Source organism: Ostrinia nubilalis, chromosome 4 (genome assembly GCF_963855985.1).
Source record: "Ostrinia nubilalis chromosome 4, ilOstNubi1.1, whole genome shotgun sequence".
Lineage (NCBI taxonomy): Eukaryota > Metazoa > Arthropoda > Insecta > Lepidoptera > Crambidae > Ostrinia > Ostrinia nubilalis.
The window spans coordinates 7,805,668-7,833,257 of record NC_087091.1 but is presented as its reverse complement, the minus strand read 5'-3'; the positions used below and the strand labels follow the sequence as shown (position 1 = coordinate 7,833,257).

The following is a 27,590-nucleotide window of genomic DNA, read 5'->3' as shown; positions in this document are numbered from 1 at the left end:
AAGTATCAATTTTATTACTTAACTGATGCGCATACCTTCAAACAAGATTACTCATATTATTCTGTAATTTATTCAGAAAATATTTTTTTCGTAAATTACGTTTTAAAATCGGTTAAGAAATCGCAAATGCTTAAGTGTAAAATGTGAACATCAACTTTACCATAAGTTTGTAAATAATATTCTAATTAAATTATAATCTATTTTGAACAATTTTAATTTCGCAAGCCGTGTCAATTTATCTAATTTATATTCGGAATGTATTGGACTTTACCCGAATATCTATTATCTAAGTTTCGTTTCAAGGACTGTCACCAACAATAGTTTATTTGCATAATACAATAACGTATTTGATAAAACTAACTTGAAGTATTAACTTCTGCAATAAAGAAGTTACTGATTTATTTACAAAACTGAACGTCTTTATTATATCCAGACAGCTCGACACCTGTCAACCTTAAAGTTTGTCTGATTCACCTTTGTTGGTGTTGATAAGCAATTCTAAATCAGGAATTCGCAGCATCACCACGTGAAATTACCAAATGGCTGAACCAACTCACCTTTATCAACGTTAACGGATATGTGAACTCTAAATGCGTACACAGTTAACGCATTCGGCACGACTTTGAAAAGGGTCACTGAAACGTTTTTCTTCATACACAAATCGTCTGATTCTGATTTATTAGTATCGAATGTCTTTTAAGCAAAAACCCGAACTACTGCATCCCGGTTTATTAATCTAAGCAAATAAATCCAACTTAACACGACACATATATCAGTGGCTCTGCCGATAAATCTGAAAAAAGGCTTTCACTAAATTCAGGGAAACGTAATTCAAACGAAATTTTCAAATGTTGTAAGTTACTTGAAGTTAGGGTTTTCAAAGTACGCCGTTACAAAGTTGCGCCCGGGCAGTTAGGTTAAAGTTAAGTAATCTTATATACCTCCTTGCAGGGCAGAGGCCGAACTATTGGGGGGTTTGTGCTAAACTCATACTCTACAACGCGGGCTTTGCGTGGGTTGGTGGCTTGGTAGAGAAAGGGTTAATTTGGTAGCCTTCTGTTTCTTATCATCAAGTCCCATATTTCTAGGCTACCGACAAATACCAAGTTCGTATCATATGTATCATCATACACATCTTATTTTTGATTGTAATAAGTGCGGACATACTACGCAAATGTTTGCCTATAGGCTGATGACTGCGTGGTTCTCTTGTACCTACCTATAAATAAAGCATCCCTGGACCTGGTTAGTATCAAGGGAAAAAATCTTAATTTTTCTGACAGCTGTAGGCTGGAATATATCCAGTTAACTTATTAGTGGCGGAGTGTCATACGATCAAAAAGCGGCGGGCAGTTTTATGTCAAGATACGAAATTCCATCGTAAACTGATGTCAATTGCGATCTGAACACAAATAATGTCAGATTACTTAGTAAGTGGGTGGTATGGAATTTGGACTTTAAAGACGATTGATGATTCTAATTTTACAAATTACGTTTAAAGTTTCTTATATAATTGTCTTAAAAAAACTTTTTTTGTTGTTTCGGTACTCTATAATTGGTATTAGTACACGGAACTGTATAATTAAGTATTTTTCCGATTTGTTTCCCTCATAGGATAATTAGTTGCCCAATGTATGATTACCTATTGTTTAGTTAGATATCGCTATTTGACATTTCCATTTAGTAGGTAAGTATATTGAACGTGATTTCACTATAATTACCGTATGTAAAAGTCCTCACATTTGTTATTGTTACCTAACATTCAGTCAATCGATATTTTTACAATATTGTTATAATAATTTATTTTCTCGCTATTTATAGGATGTGATTAAGATATATGTACAACTTGGTTTATTCATACCTACACGAATATGAATATTTATTCTTCTTTTATATTACTTCGTAAGAAACAATGGAAGCATGAAGTTATCGCAGACCGTTTAACATTTTTGCTCTCATCTCCAAACAGCAGCAAAAACTTTCCTCATCAAAGGAAACTTGAAATAAAATTAATGAAAGTTCCAAAGTTGACGACATAAAAAATTAATTAATTATCCACTGCCATGTCAACAGATGAACTTTTGACTATTTGGAAAATGAGATTTGCTTTCCTTGGCTAATGGGAATTACAGTTACTATTTGAGAGATTGAAAATTCTTGTGACCTTCTCGATTTCTTTATTTGCATTAAACTAAGTAGAATCCTCTTCTAAAATAAATAAAGAATTTTTAAATCTACTAATCCAATAAGTGTCGATTTCTATGCTAACTTAAACTTGACTTCAATTTAGATACAAACAATTTATACGAGTATGTATGACTATTTCTTCACGTTTAAAATAATCACGTTGAATTAACATATGATTGCCACCGCTGTCCACGAATCAGGAAGTAGGTATTAAACGACTATCAGATGTTTACGATTTTTAAATGAGCAAAGGTTTAACTCATAATTAATTGCATAAAAGCATAATTATAGCTCGCTTGGAAACAGCCTCGTACTTCACTAAAGGTCACAGAACCGTTCTGTTTGTCCCGATGCAAATTACTAATCAAGTTATTGTTTTTAAATTAGGTTTTTTGACTGTTTACTCCTAAATCTTTTGAATATCGTCATAGCATAGATCACATAAGATGAATTGTGACGTCAGTTATTTTTTTAACGTCAAGGTAAACTAGCGTTGTGTAGTTGTAATAGAAAAAAGAAGCAAAATAAAAACCATGAAAAACAAATAACCTATTCTAATTACAACCTAAGTAAAGGCACCAGAATAGTCTCCCCTCAGTAAGAAGCCATGACGCACAGACCACAGTATACATCATGAAGGGCGCGTGGCCCTCAGTGATATAAAATAGATGCTATTTTGTTATATCAATGTATACTCTAATATTCCGTCGACTGTACAATGGTTAGCCATGCATGTACAGTCCTACTCGTAAGACTGTACGTTGGCCATTTGGTTAGCTCTCGTCTAACAAAGCTGCAACCACATGTTCTCGAAATACAAAACCAGACTTGAATTTAATTACACAATTAAAATGCCCGAACAAAAGAGACGTGCAAATGGCTTTATTTTAGTGCAAATTGTAAATAGGTATTCCTGTGACTTTAAAAAGTTAAGTAACTTAATATCCAAATTATGGTGCCATGAAAACTAATTACATTATTCTGTTGCTGTACCTAAATAAATAAATAAAATGTTCCTGTGACTCTAAAATTTAAAAAGGTAACTTTAATGTTACTTAACTGTAACTTATACATAATATTACTGTGGAAACTATTTTCTGTTGCTGCACTTAAATAAATAAAATAAAAATAAAGTAAATGCTCCCTTGACTCTAAAATTAGCTAGTGCTACTCATAATAAAGAAAAATAAAAGAAGTTGCAATTACAGAGCACAGATTTACACGTTACGTGTCGATGACCTGTGCCTAACACACACAGCAATCTCAAGATAATCGTAGTGTGCTAGTTATCTACCGGAGTGCAACCACTCACGAGGCGCCTCCGGACAATGCAGAACAATATTAAGTGATTGCATTAATTCGACATAAACAACTTGTTTTGCTTCACTTTGAGTGAAGTAAATACATATAGTATGAGAGAGTAGTATGTTAGATTAGTTTACCTAAACACATCCTACCTAATTGAAGAGCTTTTTTTTTAAATGGAAAGTGTTCTCGGAAAAACAAAACGAATAGGAAGGTTACGCTTAAGGTATTCGATTGAACGATGTAAGTGATACGTATTGACATTAGGCCCCTTTTGTGCGACAAAAAAGGTACTTGAAATAATAAAAAACAAACTATCCTTCAAGCCCTCATTACACATCCGTCCGAATGTTATCTTTAGTCAAAGAAACTCGAACATGTTTTTTCTTGATGTGAAAAACTACTTATAGCATTAGAGGAAAGTTTTTTTGAAACATGAGGGGAATGAGCCGAGATAAAATCGTGTTTGATGTTCTCGCAGTTCCCGACCTGTACCCCTAGCACGAAAAGCTCTTGTAATTGTAGAGCAATTATCATGACAACGGATTGTTTGCTGTCACAAGAGAAAATATTTTTGTAATTGATTTGCATAAATGAACGACAAAAATCTTTCAAGAAAAGCTACTGGCGAACTGTTTTTTCATATAAGATTTTTAATTTTTTCGTTATTTAGGCCAATCAAAAGCAAAATTATAGTCTCTTGTGACAGCAAATATCCGCTGTCATGACAATTACAGCTCTTGAATTAATGTAAACAGGTTTAAATGCGATACAAATACAAATACAGCTAATAATATTTCAATGTTACCTTTCCGCGTATCGTATTAAAACCTGTTTAAATTAATTCAATTATGCAACGCGAAAGTTTAAAATTAATAATTACAGCTCTCCAATTACGACAGTAGTTTGTGCATGTGGTACAGCGCTTCACATACCTAAGTGTAACATGTAGAGTTTATCTCGTGAAAGAAAGATGATCCTAAGTTTCACATCTCCGGCTTAAAACCGTACTTTCATTGTATTGGATATGCGCCTATCTTTCGTCAATCAACAACAAAATTATTCTCTCTGGTGACAGCAAACCATCCGCTGCCATGACAATTACAGCTCTACAATAACGAGAGATTTGTGCTTGTGGTACAGAGTTTCACATAAGTGTAAGTAACACGTGAAAGAAAGTCGCTTCAATCCTAAGTTTCTCACCTCCAGTTTAAAACTGTACTTTTATTGTACTGGATACGTAACTTCTTTTGTCTTTCTCACGTATTCCCGTATCTGGGTCATTCTTCCGTTAATACTCTTTACTAGGATGTAGCTCACCTTTTTTAGTGTTAGTACATTCTTGTCTATTACACTGGTCAACAGTGTTTTTGTTGCCCTTGATATTTAAATGATTTTGTGTCAATTGAGACCCACAATTTACGAAACTATTATTACTTTTAGCAGATTGGCTCTAGTTTTTTTTTAATCGTCTTTTTTCTGATTACACTATAAATAGTAGAAAATTAAGCAAGTACATTTTATAAAATCAAATTTTATCTAAAAAGAACCTCAAATTTTGTTCTGAATGGTTTTAATTAATTTACAGAGAAGTAAAAAGATTAAAAAATGCATAAATAATGTAAGATTTCAGAGAAACACCTTTTATAGAATTTTTTAAATTAAATGTTTTGGGTCAATTTCGCTATGTGACCAACATTACTTAATTAGTCAGGAAACGATCCTATCTACCTTGATATCTTTATTCCATCACTCTTACGTCTTGATAGAATCATTATACCTGCTCGTCACTGCAATTTTATAAAAATAAATAAACATCTACCCACGCGACTGCGAAGAAAGTGCAGCTTATTATGCTCATATTTGCTTTGACATATTTTGCCCAATAAACTGTGTAATTTAGTGCTTTCTAGTTACCTAAAAAAATTATACAATCAACACTAAACCTCTCCAAGCTTCACATACAGAATAAGTAATAGCTTTTTATAAGTTTGTGCATGTATATTCGAATTTGCCCACACATCTTGTTCCCAGTGAATTTTCTTTGCCCTATAGTTCCATATACATACAAAATGGGTATTAGACGTATAAGTGTAATGCGAAGTAAAAATCTAAGGCGTCCAGACAATACGACAAGTAATGACATCAATATTACTGTCATTACTTCCTTCGGTAATGACATTCTAAATCTCCCCACATACAAATAGCCTTGTCGCACTATAACCGCCATTCCTTGATTCCAGCCACCACATTGTCAGTGGTAATGACATTATTTTATCGTAATATCATTGTTACTGATAGTATCTGGTCCCATTACGTTTAAAATTGTGCAGAAAAACTAATTTAGTCCAGGTTCCTGGTCACTTATTAACAACGCATGTTTCAAAGAGCCCATATAAATTGTTTATCACTTAAACATTAATATCATAAAAACTAGTGCCAATTCAGTACTTTCGTTAATACATTCGTAAATTGTATGCTTCAAAGTATATAAATCCGAAGAAATAACCAGGGCAACAAAAAAAAATGTTTTTTTGTTGAGCTGTGTTATTTGTATGTACATACATCGAGATTTAAAATAATTTAAGAGTGTATTTTACTTACTATCGATGTTCAACTACATCTAAATTATACATAGGTAGTGTTATTTTTTGTTACATAATTTCGCTATAAGAGTTACTTCAAGAAGTAACCAGTGGAGTAGGTACTATTGTTCAAGAAAACAGATATAAATCATAATATAACTTTCTACTTAGACTTGCTAAAGTTATAGAAATAATTCTTCGGGTGTGGAAGTTTGATTTGTGAATTCTAACAATTAATTTGCATGTAGCTTTACAAAATTGGTAACAAACTATGACTTGAATCGAAATAGAAAGAAAAAAGGTAGATGGATTTAAACAATATCGCAGTGTAACATGCAACGTATACTTAATGAAAGCCTAAAGCTCTTAAGAACATAGACGAAGCTTATTAAAAACATAGATATAAAAATATTTTTTAAATTCACTTATCTCTATAAATCTGTAGGCTTACACTAGTTGTTCAAATTTTTCGTCACGCTACTACATCAAGTTAAATTTTAACTACATATAATGTAAAAACAAAAACGTATAGGCTACCAAGTTTGACACTAACTGATCGAGAGGAGAAAATTGCATGAAAGTATTTTAAGATATTTGAAGAGATTTATAAAGGAGAGCCTGACCTGGTGTGACGACCACGACCACTCTGGCAAGAGTGTAGCGATGAAGAAGAAGACGAATAAAGGAGAGCGCTCGGTTACGGAGCTACGATTTATATTTAGTAAATATTATAAAAATATCTACTACACTTATCATCAATTCGCATACATTTATTTTTTATTTTACACATAAAACCTTTAACAAATACAGTTACTATGAAACAACTTTAATATGCAACTGTACATGCCTTATCTCGCCGTATTGCAAAGTTTACGTAAATAAAACGCGTATAAAACCTTCATTAAAAAATGTGACAAGCTGTTACAGTTCAAATTACAGTCCCTATACAGAAGAAATGATTTCGTTACAGCTTTATCTTTTGGCTGCCACTAAAAACGTGACCGTAATTTATTTACGACGCCTAATAAATTTTTATGAGAACATTTTGTTGTGATTCAGGTATATTTTGTTGTTTTACTAAAGGAGTGGGTGTGGTACTGAAAACTGGGCGTTAACTTTACGTGTTTTAGTTAAAAATGTTACCATATTAGGTAATACTTGAGGATTGAGGATAATAACTAAAGTATTTTATGGTAAAAAGAAGCTTGATAATTTGATAAAATTATAATACGTACATTTCCCGTTACGTCAAGGCTTGTGAAGATATTTTACTGTATTTTATAATTACGAGTATAATATACGAGTACGAGTAAGTATGGTCACTATACAGATACAGACTCCAAAGCAATCATATTGTTAAAGTCAAAAGTAAAAAAACCATTTTTTTTTTAATATTTCATTACTAGTAAGCATATTATCAGTATTATTATGTTATTTTCTATCATTTCTATACATAATTTTCCTTGTAGGCAACAACAAAAGGAGCTAACAATAGCAAGGTTTATAAAAATACTGTGAATAGGTTGCTTGAAATTAGAAAATTATGTCAGTAGGCATGTGTAATAATTTATTTGTCAAAATATATGATAAAATATTATGCTGCGCAATAAATAATAAATCATTCCTTGTTATTCTAATTGATGACTTATTCTTAGGACTTCAAAATTATACAGGGTGGCCAAAACAGTGAGGTCTAAAAGAAAAATTTAGATTCCTTACATCAAGGTGTACCTAAATCACCCCCATGTATGTAATACGATTGTGCTTAGTTTAGGAGATAGAGTTAATTTTGTGACATTTTAAAATTTTATGACCTAGTAGGCTTTAAACATTTTTATCTTTTTTTTGGGTTGACTTTTTTCAGATTTCTTTTTTTCGACAGATTTGTTATTAAATGCAGATGTTTGAAAAAAATAATCACCTTTCTATCTTTGATTCAAGATACAAAAGTTTTGCTAGAAACATTAAAATTATGCTTTTATCAGAACATTATCAAATTTTCAACTTAAAGTTTAAGTAAAAAAAAGAACTTCCATAGGTCCAAAACCATTTTAAAAACTGCGCCGTTTTCTAAATATTCATAATAATACAAAAAAACAGGTACTTAATGGGCCACTATTTCCTGTAATCGGTCCACTAAAGTGGTAAGTCGGATATTCCGTTACATGTTTTTGACTTTCTTAGAGTGAATTAATATTGGGAATCCTCTAAGTTTACATTACGTAGAACAAATTTAGAGCAGTAAATGGACAGAACATGTTTTTATTCTCAACGAGGAAGCTCTTGCCCTTCGTCACACCTGGTGGAAACTGATGATTAGGCTGAAGGTGGAAGGGAACTTCAACTACAAAGGAACTACGGCTTCCTACCTCCAAATTCCAGAACACATTGTTGTTTTAAGTAAGTTTTAATGAACATAAACCAAATATCCCTCCTTCTTCTTCTCACTGTAGTAGGTATTTCAAGGGTAATAGTAAAATGTAACAACTGCGTCTGTCTTCAAGTGGTAAGAGGTAAGCTTCAGAGGTCCCGGGTTTGATTTCCAGTGGAGGTAAAATTTTCTACTCGGTTTGGTTGGTGGTAGGGTTTGATCTAAGTCTGCCTGGCTAGCAACTCTATTTTCTTAAGTCTGTCACTATAACAATAATGTTAATAGCATTACTGTATTCCGGCATTTGGAGGTAGGAAGCCATAATTCCTCTGTAGTTGAAGTTCCCTTCCACCTTCAGCCTAATCATCAGTTTCCACCAGGTGTGACGAAGGGCAAGAGCTTCCTCGTTGAGAATAAAAATATGTTCTTTCCAGTTACTGCTCTAAATCTGTTCTACGTAATGTAAACTTAGAGGATTCCCAATATTAATTCACTCTAAGAAAGTCAAAAACATGTAACGGAATCTCCGACTTACCACTTTAGTGGACCGATTACAGGAAATAGTGGCCCATTAAGTACATGTTTTTTTGTATTATTATGAATGTTTAGAAAACGGCGCAGTTTTTAAAATGGTTTTGAACCTATGGAAGTTCTTTTTTTTACTTAAACTTTTAAGTTGAAAATTTGATTGTGTTCTGATAAAAGCATAATTTTAATGTTTCTAGCAAAACTTTTGTATCTTGAATCAAAGATAGGAAGGTGATTATTTTTTTCAAACATCTGCATTTATTAACAAATCTGTCGAAAAAAAGAAATCTGAAAAAAGTCAACCCAAAAAAAAGATAAAAATGTTTAAAGCCTACTAGGTCATAAAATTTTAAAATATCACAAAATTAACTCTATCTCCTAAACTAAGCACAATCGTATTACATACATGGGGGTGATTTAGGTACACCTTGATGTAAGGAATCTAAATTTTTCTTTTAGACCTCACTGTTTTGGCCACCCTGTAGATATTAATAAATAAATTATTATTAATTAAATGTTGAATAGACTAAGTTGCTTATTATAATAATAATATTATTTCATTCAGATGAATGCAAATTACTTGGTGCTGAGTATTTCAATTATTTCTTTATCAAAATACGCTCCGTTCATGCTTATCAAGCCTACTTCATAACACACATTATTCTAATTTTCTGTATAATTACGCCATAATTTACTCCTTATTAAGCCGTGATTATTACCCTGTGTGCTTGTGAAGCGGTAATTATAATATAAATAGATTACTTCAATTTAACTGCCTATTCTGCACAAGCTACTTGAAGTTGATTATTGCGTTCAAGTAGCTCTGCTTTGGCACTCCTCCCAGTTATGCCATCTGCTTAAATTCCCGTAATAGGCACTATACACAATTTGCACGAACGTCATTGCAAGGAAAACAATGTTTACGATTTAAATGTTGATGTTGGGAGTCGCACAGTGAATAACTGTTTTCTCAATGTTTTTATTTTCCTTTGATAAGACGATCACACGCTTTGATTGCAAATGCACAGTAAGTATAATATGCTAAGTTACTTCAAACTTGTTGCTTGATTTCGGTAAAAAATTGCATTGTTAGGTCTCATTTTAATGTCTAGTGAAACATAGATGCGTATCTTACCACCAAGGTCAAAAGCAGGTCCGTAAACAAAACCGGCTCGAAGTGAAGTCACATTCGAATTCATTAACGAATAATAATTGACACATGAGTACAACAACACTGCGTCGCGTGGTTGCATTTTGTTGCTATTTCCTGTTTTACTTGCGAAAGACAGCGTGCATTTAACTCGCGTTCGAAGTTAATCGCGATAAAAACACACACACACAAAAACCGAATAGGATTTGTCAAGGTTATGGTTTTTAACAACACATTCCGTTAAGTGATGGCACTTACTCGTGATAAACTTCACTAGAAATATGAACTTTGCCGTGCACTTGGCGTGCTATTTGGCTGTTCGCGGTATACGGACGTTATCGGTTGAAGGTAGGTGACATTTCGTAGACATGTGCCTGCTACGGTGTGCGGGCCTCCGCAGCAGGCGCGCTCACCCGCGGTTACGAGAGGACTGTGCGTGCGAATCGCTCGCCGCTCGCCGCCGCTGCCCACGAGCGGAGCGGGCGCACAAGCGGAGCGGGCACCCGACCGGAGCGAAGCGGACACCCAACGATTGACGTTTCTGCATGTAATTTTAGACCTAGAGCCAAATGAAAACTCTTGTAACTTTGTTTTACAAGGTTGTATTTTTATGCTAAAATACTAAATGAGTAGTTACAGGTAAAAACGCGCGTTAAGCAAATGCCTGCGTAATAACGTTTTAGATTTTTCTTAATTAAGGCTTTTATCTCGGAGATCAAAGACACTCGTGTAACTGTGTACCTACTTAATTCTATAAAATAATTATGTTTAGAAGTAAACAAAATTAAGAATCGGCAACAGGTAAGAACGCGTGAAATCTGACTTCCGCAAGGTGACAATTAAACTACTCGGACTTCGTACCTCATATAACATGAAGCGACTTTATTTTAGTACGTACTGCTCTTAAATAATTTTAGAATATATTAAAATGTTGAATGTTTTGAATGTCAACATGAGATGTTTAGCTACGAAATATTTTCGTCAGTCGTCTTCAAAATGTTACCTACTATATAATTTTATTACAGCGGTTTATTTTTGATATATTTAAACATTAAATATGTCAGTCTTCCAAGAAACCGCGAAGTATCTAAATAACTAACAGGCAGTGGCGTGCATTAGTTTTATTTCGAAACAGGCATTCAACTAATATATTTATTTGCTAAAAATCATCAATAGAACACCGTTAGCTGGATAGCCATTGCCTAACATGCCGCACTGCTTGAATAAATAGTATGGTAAAGAGGTAAAAGTATAACATGTTAATTGGTTAACATGAATATTTAAAGGTTAACAATACTATGAAAAATAGGCGAGTACCTAGGGGAGTCGCAAAAGTCCTTCTCCGAAAATTTTAAAATTTAAATAGAGGAACCTACTGCTTATTAACAAAGAGGAAAAATTACTTTAAGAATATACAAGGAAAAAGTAATTATACTACTTACTACACTTGAAGCTAAAAATATTTAATAATTTATTTGTGTTATGATTATACTTGTTTTGAATGGGCAACAAAGCCTTTTTAGGTAGTGTTTGTTTTTGGAAAATGAAAAATATACTTAGACGGATAAAGGTTATGAGCTTAAAAGAGATTCAATAAATAACTCATAAAACTAATTTATTTTTGCAATAAGACTTTTAAAAAGTACTTTTACACGTCCCGGTATTAACCCTACCACTGCTTCGGGACAATAAATAGGCCAGTGCTGAGAATGTCCAAAACAGTTTTAAAGAAGTGAAAAAAAATATTTAAATAATCGTCTTCAAAAGATTGAGAACCTCATGTAATGTAGAATTCGCACCAAAGACAATAGGCAGTACCAAAGAATAGTTCCGATCTTGATTGAAACCGGCTAATGTCTTGGATAGTCGTAAAGTTTTTCTTCCACTGAATGATAAATTCCCAAGCTATCGTATCTATAATTGAGGGACTATTTACCCTTTTTAGATCGTTGAAAGAAAAGGTAGAAAAGGTACACAAACTTGGGCAAATACGAGAGACCTAGTCTAATCTAGGGCTACCACCAGTGCTTCTTTATTTTTTTCAAAGAAATTACTGATATTGATATAACGGGATTATTTCCACCTCTCGTTCCCACCATTACAACTCCTGTGTAGCCAGGATCTACAGCTTGACCGCCATAAAAACCCAACCAATGAAGGTCAAGTTTGTCCCGGGGGAAAGTTAAACTGTCATTGGACCCGCAACGAAATTAATCAGAAGAACATAGGAGGAGTTAGGTGAGGATATACCTAAATATTACTGACATAAGTAGGTACTAATCATAATAATTGACATTAGCAAGGATAGCCTATCTATAGCAAGCTAAAGTGGTAGAGTAAATGAGGTTAAGAGTGGAAGCCATGTCTCAGTTGGTATACGTAGTAAGTTACAGTTAAATATGTTACAGTTCGACCGCATGGAGATAGATGAAAAGGAAATTGTTTTCTTCAGCTACAGTTGAATAAAATTATGGAATCAAATCAATATAGATTTAGAATTAAATATTTCCATTTATTGGATAGGTAATGTTAAAAACGCATTTAGAGAAAAAATATTATAGAGAAGTCATCTGATGCACTCAATGAATAGGATAAAATAATTATTCCGTCACACAATTATGTATTCTGTGTATAACGCCAATACGTGTATAGCAAAACTGCCTCCAGATTATTTTACTCGTGATATTTTTGTGTCACATAAACTAATATAATTCGTATCTCACGAACAAACCAATACCTTGGCCTGGCTCATAAAGTGATTGCAAAGAAAAACCTGCTTATTTCCGCGGCCAATTTCGTATTATTGGTACCTATCTGTTGACTTTAGGAAAGGAAAAAAGCAAAAAACTAGGTATTTCTTTTGCGAAATCGCTTAAAGAAAAGGATAACTTGCAACTGACACTGCATATTTTTACTATCACTATAAGGACACATAATTAGTTTTTTTACTTAAACAATTAATTATAACATTGCTTTCATTAGATAATGATAAATCGTGAGACAATATCTTCTTTAATAATAGCTGACGTATGTGTGATGAAAGGTGGGAAACGTAAAGAAGCAATTACCTAGTTGAAGAAAAATATTTTTTAAAACTTGTGGTTTACAACTCACATAATCAGGATAAGGTATTAGGAAACTGCCTAATACGGAAATTGGATTTTCATTTATATCTTAATTCAATTATTATCATTGCTTGCACGTTTAATTAATAATGAGGTATTTTTGGTTCCTTATGACGGTCTATGTTATCTTTACTCATACAGCTTTGCAAAAATGTGTTATATTAATTAGTACCAACATTGTAGAAACATCAATCTTTGTAATCCGACTCTTGGAGTACACAGAGAGGGAACCACCGACCTGAATCATCCCCAGTCCGTTAATAACGCAGAAGAGTGCCTCTCGATAGTCGCAGACACGCGGTATCATCGCCTCACTATTACGATGTTATGTATAGTTTATAATCGTTGATGCTCATTTGTTTATGATGTGCGGAAAACTAGAAGATTCTCAATTGTTATTGACGTAAGAGAGTTGATATAGGTACAACCCATATTCATAAACAATGCTTTCTTAAGTGAAGCAGTAAATCAAACGCACAGCATTGAACAGAGCTCTGTGATTGATTCGTGTGCGTCCAACGCGCACTTTGAGACCTCATAGTAATGTTTGTGAATACGGGCGTTATTTCACTAACACTATAAAGACTGTGTACTATTTTTGTATGTTTGTAACGAATAAACTAAAAAACTACTGGATTACTGGACCTAATTTAATTTCAAAAATTATTTCACCATTAAAATGGTATATTATCCTATTATCCTTGAGTAATATTAGGATATAGTAGACCGAGATTTACATGAGCGAAGCCGCGGGCAACATGTAGATTTTTATATTTAGATAAATAGGTTTTTATATCTTCGAGAGCTACACCTGATACTAAGCATAGTTAAAAAATTATTATCATCCAACACAAATCACTTTCCCATTAATTTAATTAATCGATGAAAAACGCAATTTCACCGCCAATCGATGCTTCTCGATACCTCATGGACACGCGAAGGTCCATCACTATCGGCATTCTTCCAGACACCACCCTGACCTTGTGTTCATGGCAAACCATGGCAAACAGCCCATAAAGCTGGCCACTATTGCGAGGGCAAATTTGCTTAGTGACGGATGAATTGGGTTTCAATTGTACGACTAATTCACTAAGACGGGCAGTAAATAACCTTGGTGGTTAATAATTGTGAAAAGTAAAAACTAAAAAACTCAGTAAAACTCATTTATTTCTGTAAGTAGGCTTTAAAAAAGCAGTTTTACAGTGCCTAATGAAAGTTTGAAGTGCTTTGATCAGCCTGTAATATAAAACTAAATTGATTGAGAAATAAACCTTTGTTGTGGCCGACAGTCTAAAATATATTATTAGGCCTAAATACTGTAATACATACTTTGATCTATATTTAAAAGCGAAAGGTCACTTGACTGATTCACTCATCACGAAATCTCAGAAACTGCAAGTGCTAGGAGTCCCAAATTTTGCATGGGGGTTCCTTTTAGAACGTAGATACGTACTCACTAAAACAGGATTTTGCAAAATTCAAGAGCCGCTAGTAAGGTATTTGTTTTTAGTTCAGTTCTAGAAATGAGAAAAACGATATTAGGTACATACAAGTAACTTAAAAGTCACGGCATTTAAGTTGACGTGCTACTATGTATTGTATAGTATTACTGTGGTATTGTCTACAAAAATTAAGGTTGAGTTTTTACCAGCCTGTTACCTACTCGTACATCCTGTATGTTTGCATGAGTTACAACATAAGTATTATCTTTCCTTAGTTCAATGGCACACAGCCTTGAAAGCTTGGCCTTGCATGGGCAAAGCTATTAGTGACAAATGTAACTATTAATCAACATTATTTTTGGGCGTTTAAGAAATATCTTAAGACCGGATCGTGCGATGTCATCGCCTTTACTTTTTACGGTATTCCTTAATTTGCATAGATAGGGCTAATTTTATGTAAAGTTCAGACTCAAAGAATATAGATAACGGGCTTTATTTACAGCTCATGTTCTGAACACTAAAACAAAAACTTACCAGTTTAATGAATATTATTATCTCAGGATATCTTGATTTAAGATGAGATATATCCTGATAAAACTGACTACCTACTCGTATAAACGTTTAAGTAAGTACACTGCCATAACGACCAAGTCATGATCATTTATGGTCAAGTTCCCTGAGGGAACACTATTAAGAGGTACTTAACGTAAATATTTTTGAGTTGTTTTTCCATGTCCCTTGCAAGGTGCAAGTAAAATTTTGCAAATTAATTATTTGATTGCTAATTAATTGATTATTTTCAAGGGCTCAAAACATCGAAGAACTATACCTACACAATACCAAGTTTTTTGAAGCCCTTTTGGATGAGATTGTAATTTGTAAGCCAGCAAATGACTTGTGTCAATTAATGGTATCTGTACCTTAATTGGGAGTAGCTAACTGATTTTATTATTTTGCCCGAGTCAATTGCTTGGGACAGGTAATAAAAGTATTAAAAACTTATGAACCTGACTATAAAGTTTAAAACAATGTTTGGATTGCACGTATTTTATCACTCCGGCCCCAGTGTTAGAGCGTTCGCGATACAGCACGCTCGCCGGAGGATCATAAACCCGCGTTCAAATAACATTTATTTACTGAAACTACTCTAAAACGGAACGTGGAATTGGTTTACAGTCGACAGCACATCAGACTGTAGGTACATTTTTGTTGAGAAATCGCCCCTATCAAAAGGAAATAAGATGCCACAGTGTTCAGCTTTACATGCCGCTGCCTGTTCAAACATAAACAAAACTGACAGAATGTAAATAAACGTTTCATTTCGTGAAATGGATAGTTAATGCAATAATATCCGTTGTCTAAAACGAGTTTTTTCCTCAACGGGTCAATGTTACCTTCGTGTTTTCTCCGACAAGATTGATATGTAGAGGTATTCAAGAAATATGAGATAATTCCCAATTTTGTTTCAATGACTAATTAGAATAATATGCTTTGAAGGACGCGTTTGGTTTGATTAGGACTGCCCTGATTTGTTACAAGGGACATACCTATTTCCAAATACGCGTTATCAGCGGAAACTCTGTGAGGGCCAAAAGGTACAACGACTCGTAACTCGACTGCGCACCTCGCTAGAATACGACTCTCCCTCGCACTCATCCGCACACCTCCCCACGTTAGCCCCATCCGTAACAGAGCGTCGATGTGACGTCACGGCTGCCAAGTGCGCAGTCAACCAGTGGCGGCCCTAGGGCGGTGCGAGCGGTGCGACTGCACCGGGCGCCGGTTATGGGGGGCGCCGAAATCAATCGAAACGCGCCCGCTTTCGCCACACGTCACCGAAACGATTATTAAAAAAAATCGTTATTGACCGACGATCCATCTGGAGCGCAAACGGGCGGCGGCAGCGTGCAGGGCGGCTTTCTTTGATAACAGAAGCAGGCAGGCGACGTGCGAGGGAGAGAGGTGAAATTTCTTTCGTCCGTCGGTCGTCCGTCTCGTCACTTCAGTTGTGTGCGCCGCAGTGTTGTTCTTGATACGGCAATTGCCGTAATATACGGCATTCAGGCATCTTAGGCACCATAAATACGGTATACGGCAGCACTTTGATTACCGTATCAAAATATACGGCAATTGAGTAAAGTAGAGTTTTATGAGTTTTTCATGAGTTTTTAGTAAACAAAAAATAAATATTTCGTCTAATGGAACGAAAAAACTTGTAAACCATAGATGAAGTAGAAGCGCCACGAAAAGAAACGCCAAAAATGCAACCTTATCTCTGAGATTTTAATGTCTAAAATCGTTATTTTCTCATTTTGGTAGATTCTTCACTTTTGTTCGGGTAGGTTCTTGGACTAAATTATTCAAAACCTTAAAAAGTGAAGAATAAAAAAAGTAAGTTTAAAAGTAGTATACGCATAGTACATAATACATCACTTGTATTTTTTTTTAAATTTAAACTTTCCAAATAAAGATTTTATACAATACGGCAATTTTCTTAGTTTTCCTTAAAAATCCGGCAATTTTAGAATTAGAATACGGCAACCCTAAATTTGTCAGGAACAACACTGGTGCGCCGCGCCAGTGTCAGTCAACTGCAGGGTGAAGAAACTTCCATACAACGGTCATCAAAGTGAAACTTGCTTCCAAACAGCGACATCGGTGAATAAATTCAAATACTTTTTAACTACCTTAAAACGCTCTAGATGTCGCTGCTCCTGTTTCCTTCATATTTTCATTTTTTTCTTAATTAAAATATATTTGAGAATATTGTTAATTACAATGTGAAAACTTTTTTTAAATGAAATTAATTTGTTTTAATTTAAAACTGAACATTGACATTTTTGTTATAATTTACATAATAGAGTAGTAGAAATTACTATTTAACATATGGCAACTTTGTTTTTCCTCCAAAATGGCCGGTGTTGTTTTTGTTAGGTTGAATTGAATGCATTATTGTTTTCTTAGCCATCGTTTATGAGTTCTGTGGCCCTATTAAAGTATTGAAGAGTCGAGTCAAATTCAAGTTCATTCCTTCGTACCTGCTGCTGTTCTGGTTCATCGGAGTTTTGTTCGTTCCTTCGTGAATCGCGAAGAAACTTTCTGTTATGTTCACAAGTGATCTGAGTTTTCTCAATGTGCTGTGTTCTGTGTTGAAAACTTTGCGAAAAGACGCTTTTGGTGTATAATATTATGTGTGTTCATAAATAAAGTAAAATTATTAAATTCAAAAGTTTTTGTTTACTTATTTGCATTTCCATGTGCAATGTAGAATTTTTCCAAATACCTTGTTTTGAAAATACGTACACCATAAAGATAAATATTTTCAAAATAATGGATTTGAAAAAATTCTACATTGTACATCATAAAAACAATAATTCTTTGAAGGTTATGAGGGCCTATGTGTGCGTGAACTGTGTGTATGTGTGCGTGGACTTTATGTATGTATGTGTGCGTGTACTATGTATGTATGTGAGCGTTACGTACGTAGGTTAAGTACAGGGAATTTAACACCAGGCTGTCAATTAGTAGGCTCAAAAATTTGACAGAGAGGGTTCTCTATTTCCTATGTATTACTTTTCTCTATGGTCAACTGTTAGTTGCTGATGCTTCGCCAGCCTGTTGTCATTGTTTATTCTCGCGCAAGTGTATTTATTGTGTATTTAGCGCAAAGTTACTTGTATTATTGCTATTCTATAGATTAAACTCAAGGTAAGTACTGTTGCAGCAGGTCGTGTTCGTGTTCATGTAAGTATAATGAATGTAGGTACATAAGTCTACGTCATTTAGCGATATTAGATCTTGGATGTATGTAGGTACTTAATTATTTGTTTTTATATATTACCCGACTGCGATGAACCCTAAAGGAGTGTTATGTTTTCAGCTCGTATCTTAAGGGTATTGCAATTTGCAATGCATTCTAACAGTAGTAAGCGATTGTTAGGGCAGGGTGGCATACGACCACGGCTTTCCTCTGAACATCATTACATATATATCTGTGTATAAAAATAAAAATTGTATGTAAGTTGTCTACTTAATAGATGATAAATATTAAATAGTTTGTTGAGAAGAATGTCTGTCAAGAATATTTTCTTTTTCTATACTTTTTAGAGCGCGACGCGAGCTTTCCATAGTCGGGGTGTTTTTTTTTTTGTTTTAGTTATTAATATTTTTTTCTTTTTGTAAAGCGAACCTAACTCTGTGATTTGTTACCGTGGAAGAAATGGACTTTATGTAATCGCAGCATATAATAGGTGTATTGTATTACATTTAATAAATTTATCTTTTACAGAAAAAAATCATGTCACTGCCTCCAAAAAAATTATCTGGTGCTCAAAACTTAAAAAGAAAACGGAAAAAGCAAGAAGAATCTGAGAAGGCAGCTAAATTATTATCGAAATTTTTGAGACCTGAGAAATCATCTGAATCGTTATCATCAGAACTAGTTCAACTCCACCACGCAACGGAAGAAGACCTACTTAATAAAAGTTCTTCAGGCGAAGCTCATGAAGATGAAAAACAACACATTCAAGAAGATTTACCTGGTTCTCTATATTTTCGTTGTTGCTAAATTTTCATTCACTTTCCAAAAAAATACCTATTGGTGTTATTAGACTAGCAGCTTCAAGCGTAATTTCATTTTCCAACTAGTTCAGTGGCCAAAATCATAAACATGCTTAATTTAATTTGGCGTATATTCATTTGTCACTGCTAGATATAGGTCTCCCCCAAAGCATCCGACAACGTCCCGTCTTGCGCTACCGCGACCTTCACCAGGTCATCGGTTGACCCTGAGGAGAACCTGCCCGCGCTGCGTCTTCCGGTAGGGACATGGGCGCCACTCAAGAATTCCAATTCCATTCTATCCTATCCTGAAGCTTAAAGACGTCCTCCAATTCGGTCTACAAACGCCAAGCACAGTAGCAAGTGAACTATGTAGTTGGAATATGAAATTACGCTTGAAGCTTTTAATACAAATTATTCCCTCACCTCGTTCGTTTCAGTTAGCGAAATGTTCATAATTCATAATTTTTTCGTCTGGACTTACTTTTTCTGTATTTATTTAGGTATTCCAGGAACCTCTTCTGGATTTCAAAATATTTCGGAAGAAATTATATCCGATGTACAATCATCATCATCTCCTTTTAGAAAAAAAAAATATGATGATATTTCAGAATGGCCATTCATTGACTCTGCGACAAGAGATGAAATAATTACTGAAGGCCCTGTAAGTAATCAAATGAGTAACGAAAACTACCCAAGGAAACTTGACGGTCGTCATTTTTCAAATATGCATTTTGAAAGAGTAATGCCAAATGGGGAAACTTTCAAAAGAAGATGGCTCGTGTACTCTAAATCTGCAGATAAAGTACATTGTTTTTGCTGCCGTTTATTTAATACAAATCCCCAGTCTAGATTGGGAAAAGAAGGATTTGACGACTGGAGGCACTTATCAACGCGTCTCAAAATTCACGAAACATCCTCAGATCATCGACGTGCTGTGAACAATTGGATAGAAGCGTCAATTAGATTAAAGAACTTCAGTGGAATAGACAAGCACTTGCAAAAGCAGATTGAGAGTGAGAAAACACGATGGGTTGCTATCCTCGAACGAATGATGTCAATAGTATTTTTCTTAGCAAGCAATAATTTATCGTTTAGAGGGAGTTCTGGAGCGGAAACTTTATACACTCCTAATAATGGTAATTTCCTGGGTTTAGTGCAGTTACTGGGAAAATTTGATATTGTAATGATGGAGCACCTTCGTCGTGTTGTAAATAAGGAGACTAATGTCCATTATTTTGGCAAACGTATTCAAAACGAGTTAATTGGCTTACTTGCAAGTGAAGTCCGAAATAATATTTTGTCTATGGTAAAATCAGCTAAATACTTCTCTATCATACTGGACTGTACTCCTGATGTAAGCCACGTTGAACAATTATCAGTAACATTCCGTTTTGTCGATACTAATGAAGAAGTCGAAGTACGTGAGTGTTTTGTTGCTTACAAGCCGGTAAGTGACTCTTCGGGAGCAGGACTTACTGGAATCTTTCTAGATACAATTGTGCAAGAGTTTGACTTGGACATGAACGATTGTCGCGGCCAAGGGTATGATAATGGAGCGAATATGGTAGGAATAAATAAAGGTGTCCAAACCAGAATTTTGAATCAATATCCTCGAGCATTTTTCAATCCATGTGGTTGTCACAGTTTGAATTTAGTGATAGCTGATGCAGCGAAAACTTCCGTTAAATCAGTTTCTTTATTTGGATTTCTCCAAAGACTGTTTGTTTTATTTTCCGGATCAACAAAGCGATGGGAAGTGGTATCCAAGCACATTGAAGGGTTATCCCTGAAAAAAGTTTGCGAAACTCGCTGGGAGAGTAGAATTTCTAGCCTTGCTGCTGTTCGCTATCACTACTCTTCAGTTCGTGATGCCCTTCTGAATCTTCATGAAGAAACAAATGACTCAGTCGCTGCATCAGAGGCCTTGTCTCTAATTCAATACATGGAGCAATTTGAGTTCATAGTTACAATGGTGGCTTGGTATGATATATTGTTTCAAGTAAACATTGTAAGTAAGGCTATGCAGTCTGAATCTATGGATTTACCAAATGCGTCGCAATTGCTGAAAAACTGCTCAGAATTTGTGAAACAGTACCGAGACTCTTCATCTGCTCTAATAACAGCTAAGGAAATAGCATCTCAGGCTGAGATAGACCCAATTTTTAAGGCTGCCCGATCCCGAAGAAAGAAACGATTATTTGAGTATGAAGCCGTAGATGAGACACCATCTGATCCTGAAGAATTGTTTAAAATGAACGTTTTCTACCCTATGATTGATACAATTGAGAATGCCTTAGTCACTCGATTTAAACAACTATCAATATTCAATGATACATGGTCATTTTTATACAACATGAAAATAATTCCTGAAAGATCCATATTGGAAAAAGCCTGTAGTGATTTGCAAATCAGTTTAACAGATGGGGAAAAATGTGACGTGTCTGGTTGTGAATTGGTTGAGGAACTTATGAGCTTGAACCCATTAATAAAAGATCTTCAATCAGCAGAGCCACTTAAAGTTCTCCAACTTATTAAAAAGAATGATTGGCAGGATATTTTCCCAAATGTGTGGACAGCACTTCGCATCTTGCTGACTATACCTGTAACTGTCGCTAAAGGGGAACGAAGCTTCAGTAAATTGAAACTTATAAAAACTTACCTACGTTCTACTATGTGTCAGGAAAGACTGTCAGATCTTGGAATCTTGTCCATAGAAAATGCTATTGCTCAGAAGCTAAATTATTCCGAATTAATAAAAAAATTTGCAAGCGCAAAAGCCAGAAAGGTAGCCATTTAAGTTTTTCATTAAAGTGGTTGTTGGAAGTTTTTTTTTTTAAGACTGTATGTAGCCTAAGCCTATCAGTTTGAATAAAAGTTGTGAAACAAAATTATTACTTAACTGTTTTTATTTCTCATCTGTACAATTTGCCTCAGCAGGGCATGAGGGTAATACAAGCGGGATTGACGTCATTTTTTTTATTGCGAATGAGCAGAACAACTGCTATGACAAGCACGATAGTCATCATTGTACTTGCCTCATATATCTATAGTAATTTGGCAGATCTAATACTAGTAGGTAATCACGGATAAAGTAACTACATAGTATAGGAACAACTCGGGGCGCCATTTTGAGATTTTGCACCACCTAAAACTTTTGCTAGGGCCGCCACTGCAGTCAACTCGATAGAGTTGTACGATAAATGCGTAGTGCACCTAACAACAAGCGCACGGATATCATAAAAAACGACTCTCTCTTAATATCAAAATAATCACGCTAGACACTAAACAAGAACTGCAGCTAAAGTATTACTAACTGTAAATAGCTAAATTCTGATCCAGATATACCTATGTAGTAACATTATTAACTGGAGATGCAGTGAAGCGCATCGCACTACAAAAACTAACATATGCGGAACGTTCACTGAACTTCTAGCATCGCAAAATATGAGTTCTTACTACGGCAACGTAAGAATCGTATTTGGATTTAAAGGATTTACGCTTAACTTCTCAAATTCCCGCTGCAAAAGTTGTAGCGAAATATTCGTTCATCTGGAAAATACGAGGTACTTTATAATTTTATTTACGCTTTTAGAAACTCGTTTGAAAATACATTAATAATTACTGTACCTATTATTTTAATTTGGGAATTCTTGATTTGCTAATTGCCAAATACTCGTATTATAAATATAAAAGAACTTGTTAGGATTTCTAAGCAGTGCTTAACCTCATAAGGAAAGAAAAAAACGATGGGTCGATGAACCTAAGATGCAAGGTATAAATTGAGTAGTCATAATCTGATGTATGTATCTTTATGGTATTAAACAATCCGATCTTTTTTCGTACCTATTCCCGTACTATGTTCAAAATCTATTTTTCGATCCAGCAGCAGTATTATCCAACAATACAGCTGATTGTAAGGTATCGCCTCCATGATAAGCTATTGAAATTCCCACTGACCTTTACCCCTTTCTTGGTACAAAATATTTATTACGTTCAACATGAAACTATAAATATCTAAGACTGTTTTTTGTGCATATAACCATAAATTATACTGTTTATTTATTAGAGTCCTTTTATCCACGCATATCCCTAAATCAGATTTTAAATTTTATAGATGTTACGGTCAATGTGATAAATTTGAAAGTTATGAATAATCGCCGGTTATTATGAATAATTACCTCAATGATTTGGTAAATGTGATTAATATGAGGTCATTTATGTGTGTATAAAACTAAATAGGCGGCTTAGGGGTGGCCCAAGGGCCACCCCTGCCGCACCCTAACCTATTTTTCACTTTAAATCAAAACAATATGCTATGGGCATTATGGCAAAGTAATGTTACGCAAGAAACAGTCCAAAGTCATTATGCCAAATTATATTAATATATGATATTAAAACGTTCAAATGTGTGGCTGTACACCGGCGTTGAACACGAGCCGGTGTTCTCTTTTATGATATTTGTTAGTATTAAGATTGCATTATTAAATAGTCACTGATAAATGTGATTAATTTATCACTTTTACCTCGACTGTCGGTAATTATTCATAATAACCGGCGATTATTCATAATTTTCAATTTATCACATTAACCGTAACATAGACATCATTTTGTAATTCTTAAAATTCTTAAATAGGTAATTTTGAGTTTTAGCGTACTGTAGGTATAGTTACTGGAAAAAAATCCACCGAGACATACCTATAATTGTAATAATTAATGCAAAACAAAAAAAAAAATACACTGGGCGTGTAGACAATATGAGTATCTTCTAGGTGACTGACTGACTGACTGACATAGTGATCTATCAACGCACAGCCCCAAACCACTGGACGGATCGGGGTGAAATTTGGCATGCAGATAGATGTTATGACGTAAGCATCCGCTAAGAAAGGATTTTACGAAACTCCACCCCTAAGGGGGTAAAACGGGATCCACGCGTACGAAGTCACAGGCGGCCGCTAGTTTTTGAATAAGTTCCAACATGTCATGCAATACTTTAATGATGGACAATACTGCGTCCGTTGTTAGTGATAATAGTGAACAAGGAAACGTTAGATATGTACCTATCATTATTTCCTAACATAACGACGCTGTATGTGTTACGATTATATTTATTGTGTGCCTCATTATCAGGATATTGTTATAGAATGAGCAAACTTGAAGGTATAAAGAAAAAGTAAATTGGTCCAATCAAAAGAAACTCACGTCAAATCACTTATTTTAACACTAGGAATAACAATAATACCTTACATCAGAATATTTTCTTCAGTCATGTCCTTTTCCGTTTTAAATTAAATACTCCTCATAGATTTTTTACAGCAACAGCATCATGGAAGGACAAGTTGGTAAATGTTATGCATACGAGTAGATACTCAATTCAAAATTTATGGATGCTTGCTTATACTAAAATGTTTATTCTATCTGTATAGAGAACAATAGTGTCTGGACAAACCTCAAGAGGATTTAAGACACTATTTAATCGAAGATGTAATGGTTTAATTTATTTAAAAAAAAAGCAATTTAGACTCACTGTTAGTTAAGGCCGGGTAGCAGAGAAAATAGCGAAAATGAGGTTTTCATTTTTCATTTTTGAGGTACTAAACAGTAAAATTAAAGGCTAAGATTTTTATTGGGCATAGTTGAGGATATTTTCTAGGGCTATTAACGGATGGAAACACGATTTGATGAAGTTGACTCGATAGAATAAATTCCCAAAGTTACCTCTATTCGTTTTCTATTTATGGTTTTATTTTTAAAATAAGCTATTTGAGATTCTAAATCTTTTACTAAACTAAAGTTCAGAAATAACTTGAGGGCTTTTAACGGATGAAATTTTTATATTGCGTCTTATTTAGTTACTATGTTAAAAAAATGTGGAAAAAATCGTCCATGACGGCTTGGACAATCTCAATCAGTCGCGCGGTGGCGCTTACGGAGGACGGACGCGTGTCAGTTTTTTGGCCGTGACAGTTCGCGATTTGTCAATATTTTTGACAATGATGACTTTGATGAGTCACAGTATAATAATATCAGTGTTACTGGAGAAAGCTTAAATTTTTGATAATAAAGAATTATCAATTTTGTCTACCTATTGAAATTTAAATCGTTCGCATCCTTTTAAACGAAGAGTCTACTCATGATACATAGTACATTTCTCAAATATGAGACAAAACCAATGAGTTAAAATTACATTTTAATAGTACCTACATACAATCGTCTTACACTCTTTAGAAGAGCACACTGACACAAATAAATAATAAAAAATACTGTCTAAGGTCTATAGCTAAAGGTCTAAGCTGTAAGATAGAAGAATCTTCTAGCCAAAAAGATGGCAGATGCAGCAGATGTCAACAGATTTAAAACTGGAGTTCATGTGACTCCTTATAGACTTGAGTCTCTAGAGCGTCCCTTCCTCCACCATGCGTAAAAGTTTTCCAAAAATACTGTCTGAGGTCTGTAATAAAAGTCTAAACTGCAAGATAGAAGAATCTTTTAGCCAAAAACATGGCAGATGCAGCATAATATATCAACGGATTTAAGACTGGACACTGGCACCACCTTGCAATGTCATCCTCTCATTGTTATCTGTAATGTAAATTATTTTTAAAATGTATTTAAAATATAAAATGTTCGTTTTATTATTTCAATAATCTGACCTCTCAACTCAACTACACTACACAAACACCTTTGTTCGCAACTGTACTGACGAAACCTGGATATTATACCGTTCATTTAAGATGGCAAGCTTTTTGCTGCGGTAATGCACTCCAGGTAACCGTGTTTGATGCTTATTACTCATAGTGATTTTCGATACAGAGCCCCGTACATACGTTATACATAAATTATGGAAAGAAAACATCCAGACCAATACAAACATATTATGTATGCAATTTTAGTATGATATTTTTATTTATTAACTAGCGGCCGCCCGCGACTTCGTACGCGTGGATCCCGTTTTACCCCCTTCATCTATCTTACGCGGTTTATATTTTTTCATACAAATGTTTTTTCCCGCTAACTCCCGTTCCCGTTGGAATTTCGCAATATCCTGTTGTAACTAAGCTTTAAGTTTACTAAGGGACCTGCATGCCAAATTTCAAGCGTCTAACTTAAGCGGTTTAGATTTTTCATACAAAAGGATTTTCCCGCTAATGCCCGTTCCCGTGGGAATTCCTAAGTATCCTATAACCTGCCCAGGAGTATGAAGAATAATTGTACCAAGTTTCGTTAAAATCCGTCGAGTAGTTTTTGTTTCTATAAGGAACATACAGACAGACAGACAGACAGACAGACAGACAAAAATTTTACTGATTGCATTTTTGGCATCAGTATCGATCACTAATCACCCCCTGATAGTTATTTTGAAAATATATTTCATGTACAGAATTGACCTTTCTACAGATTTATTATAAGTATAGATAAACAAAAAGACTGAACAAAATTGATGCGTGTACTGATTAATGTAATTAACCACATGCAAAGCTTTGTGAATTGCAACAACTATAATTTATTATCCAAGCTCTAAATAATCGCTACTACGAGTAACTGATCATAAAATGTTTTTCCAATCGCGACCGATCGAAACCGAGGATCTACCGATAGGTCGGGTGACGTAATCTTGAAATTCTTTTAGCCGGCGCGGAACTTCCGGAAGGTCGGGTGACGCCACGCCTCTTTGAACCGTGTTTACTTTGGCAGTTATATTCTATATTTATTCGATTCTAAAATATATTCCCAAAAGTTTTTGAAAGTTGTTTTAATTTGTATCACTTGGATATGATTTGTATTAGAAAGTGCTGTGAGTGTGACGCTTGAACGGAAGGAAGTCAACCTAACCTAACCAACTGCGTATTTCTAAACTGCGTATTTCTATACTGTGTAGCCGCGAGAGCTCTTTGGCGCGCTGTCTTCGGCGAAGTATTGCGCGCGCAGATTTTGACAGCGCGAAATACCTACTTTAGCAGAAATACCAAGCCTTAAGTGCCTAATGGACAACACGCATAAGTTGTAATATTAAGTTAAATTATAACTTAATTTAAAGTTTAGATCACACACATTACACTAGTTTTTATTTCACCTCAATCCATCCAGTATTACCGAAGATAGAGCCTCGAGAAGTTTACGGACATTTTAAAATTTTCAAAAATTTCCATTATTCGCGCGTGACGTCACAACATGATTTTGCAGCCCCCGCACGTTAACCCATTTACCACTTTTTGTCTTTTTCCAACTAAATTAAAATTTTACCTAACTGACAACTGTTGTTAGTTGTCATCGTTCAATCACATTTCAAACTAGGCGCTATAAAAGTAACCATTATTATGCCACCTATTGCCA

General features: G+C 34.6%; 2 protein-coding genes across 4 annotated transcripts in view; one reads left to right on the top strand and one right to left on the bottom strand.

Annotated features, from left to right (window-relative positions):
• LOC135088579 (3',5'-cyclic-AMP phosphodiesterase) overlaps positions 1-27,590 on the bottom strand; it is a 474,744-nt gene that overhangs the window by 310,132 nt on the left and 137,022 nt on the right. The window lies entirely within an intron of this gene.
• Positions 16,425-22,102, top strand: LOC135088569 (52 kDa repressor of the inhibitor of the protein kinase-like). Of its 3 annotated transcripts, none has more exons than XM_063983417.1 (3): positions 16,425-18,401; positions 18,982-19,234; positions 19,757-22,102. In XM_063983417.1, exons 2-3 carry the CDS (start codon positions 18,991-18,993, stop codon positions 22,051-22,053), a joined length of 2,541 nt encoding a protein of 846 aa, XP_063839487.1. In that variant the 5' UTR covers positions 16,425-18,401; positions 18,982-18,990; the 3' UTR covers positions 22,054-22,102. The 3 variants fall into 3 exon arrangements, with proteins under 3 accessions (XP_063839487.1, XP_063839486.1, XP_063839485.1); XM_063983416.1 differs by having other exon boundaries at positions 16,425-18,437; XM_063983415.1 differs by having other exon boundaries at positions 16,425-19,234.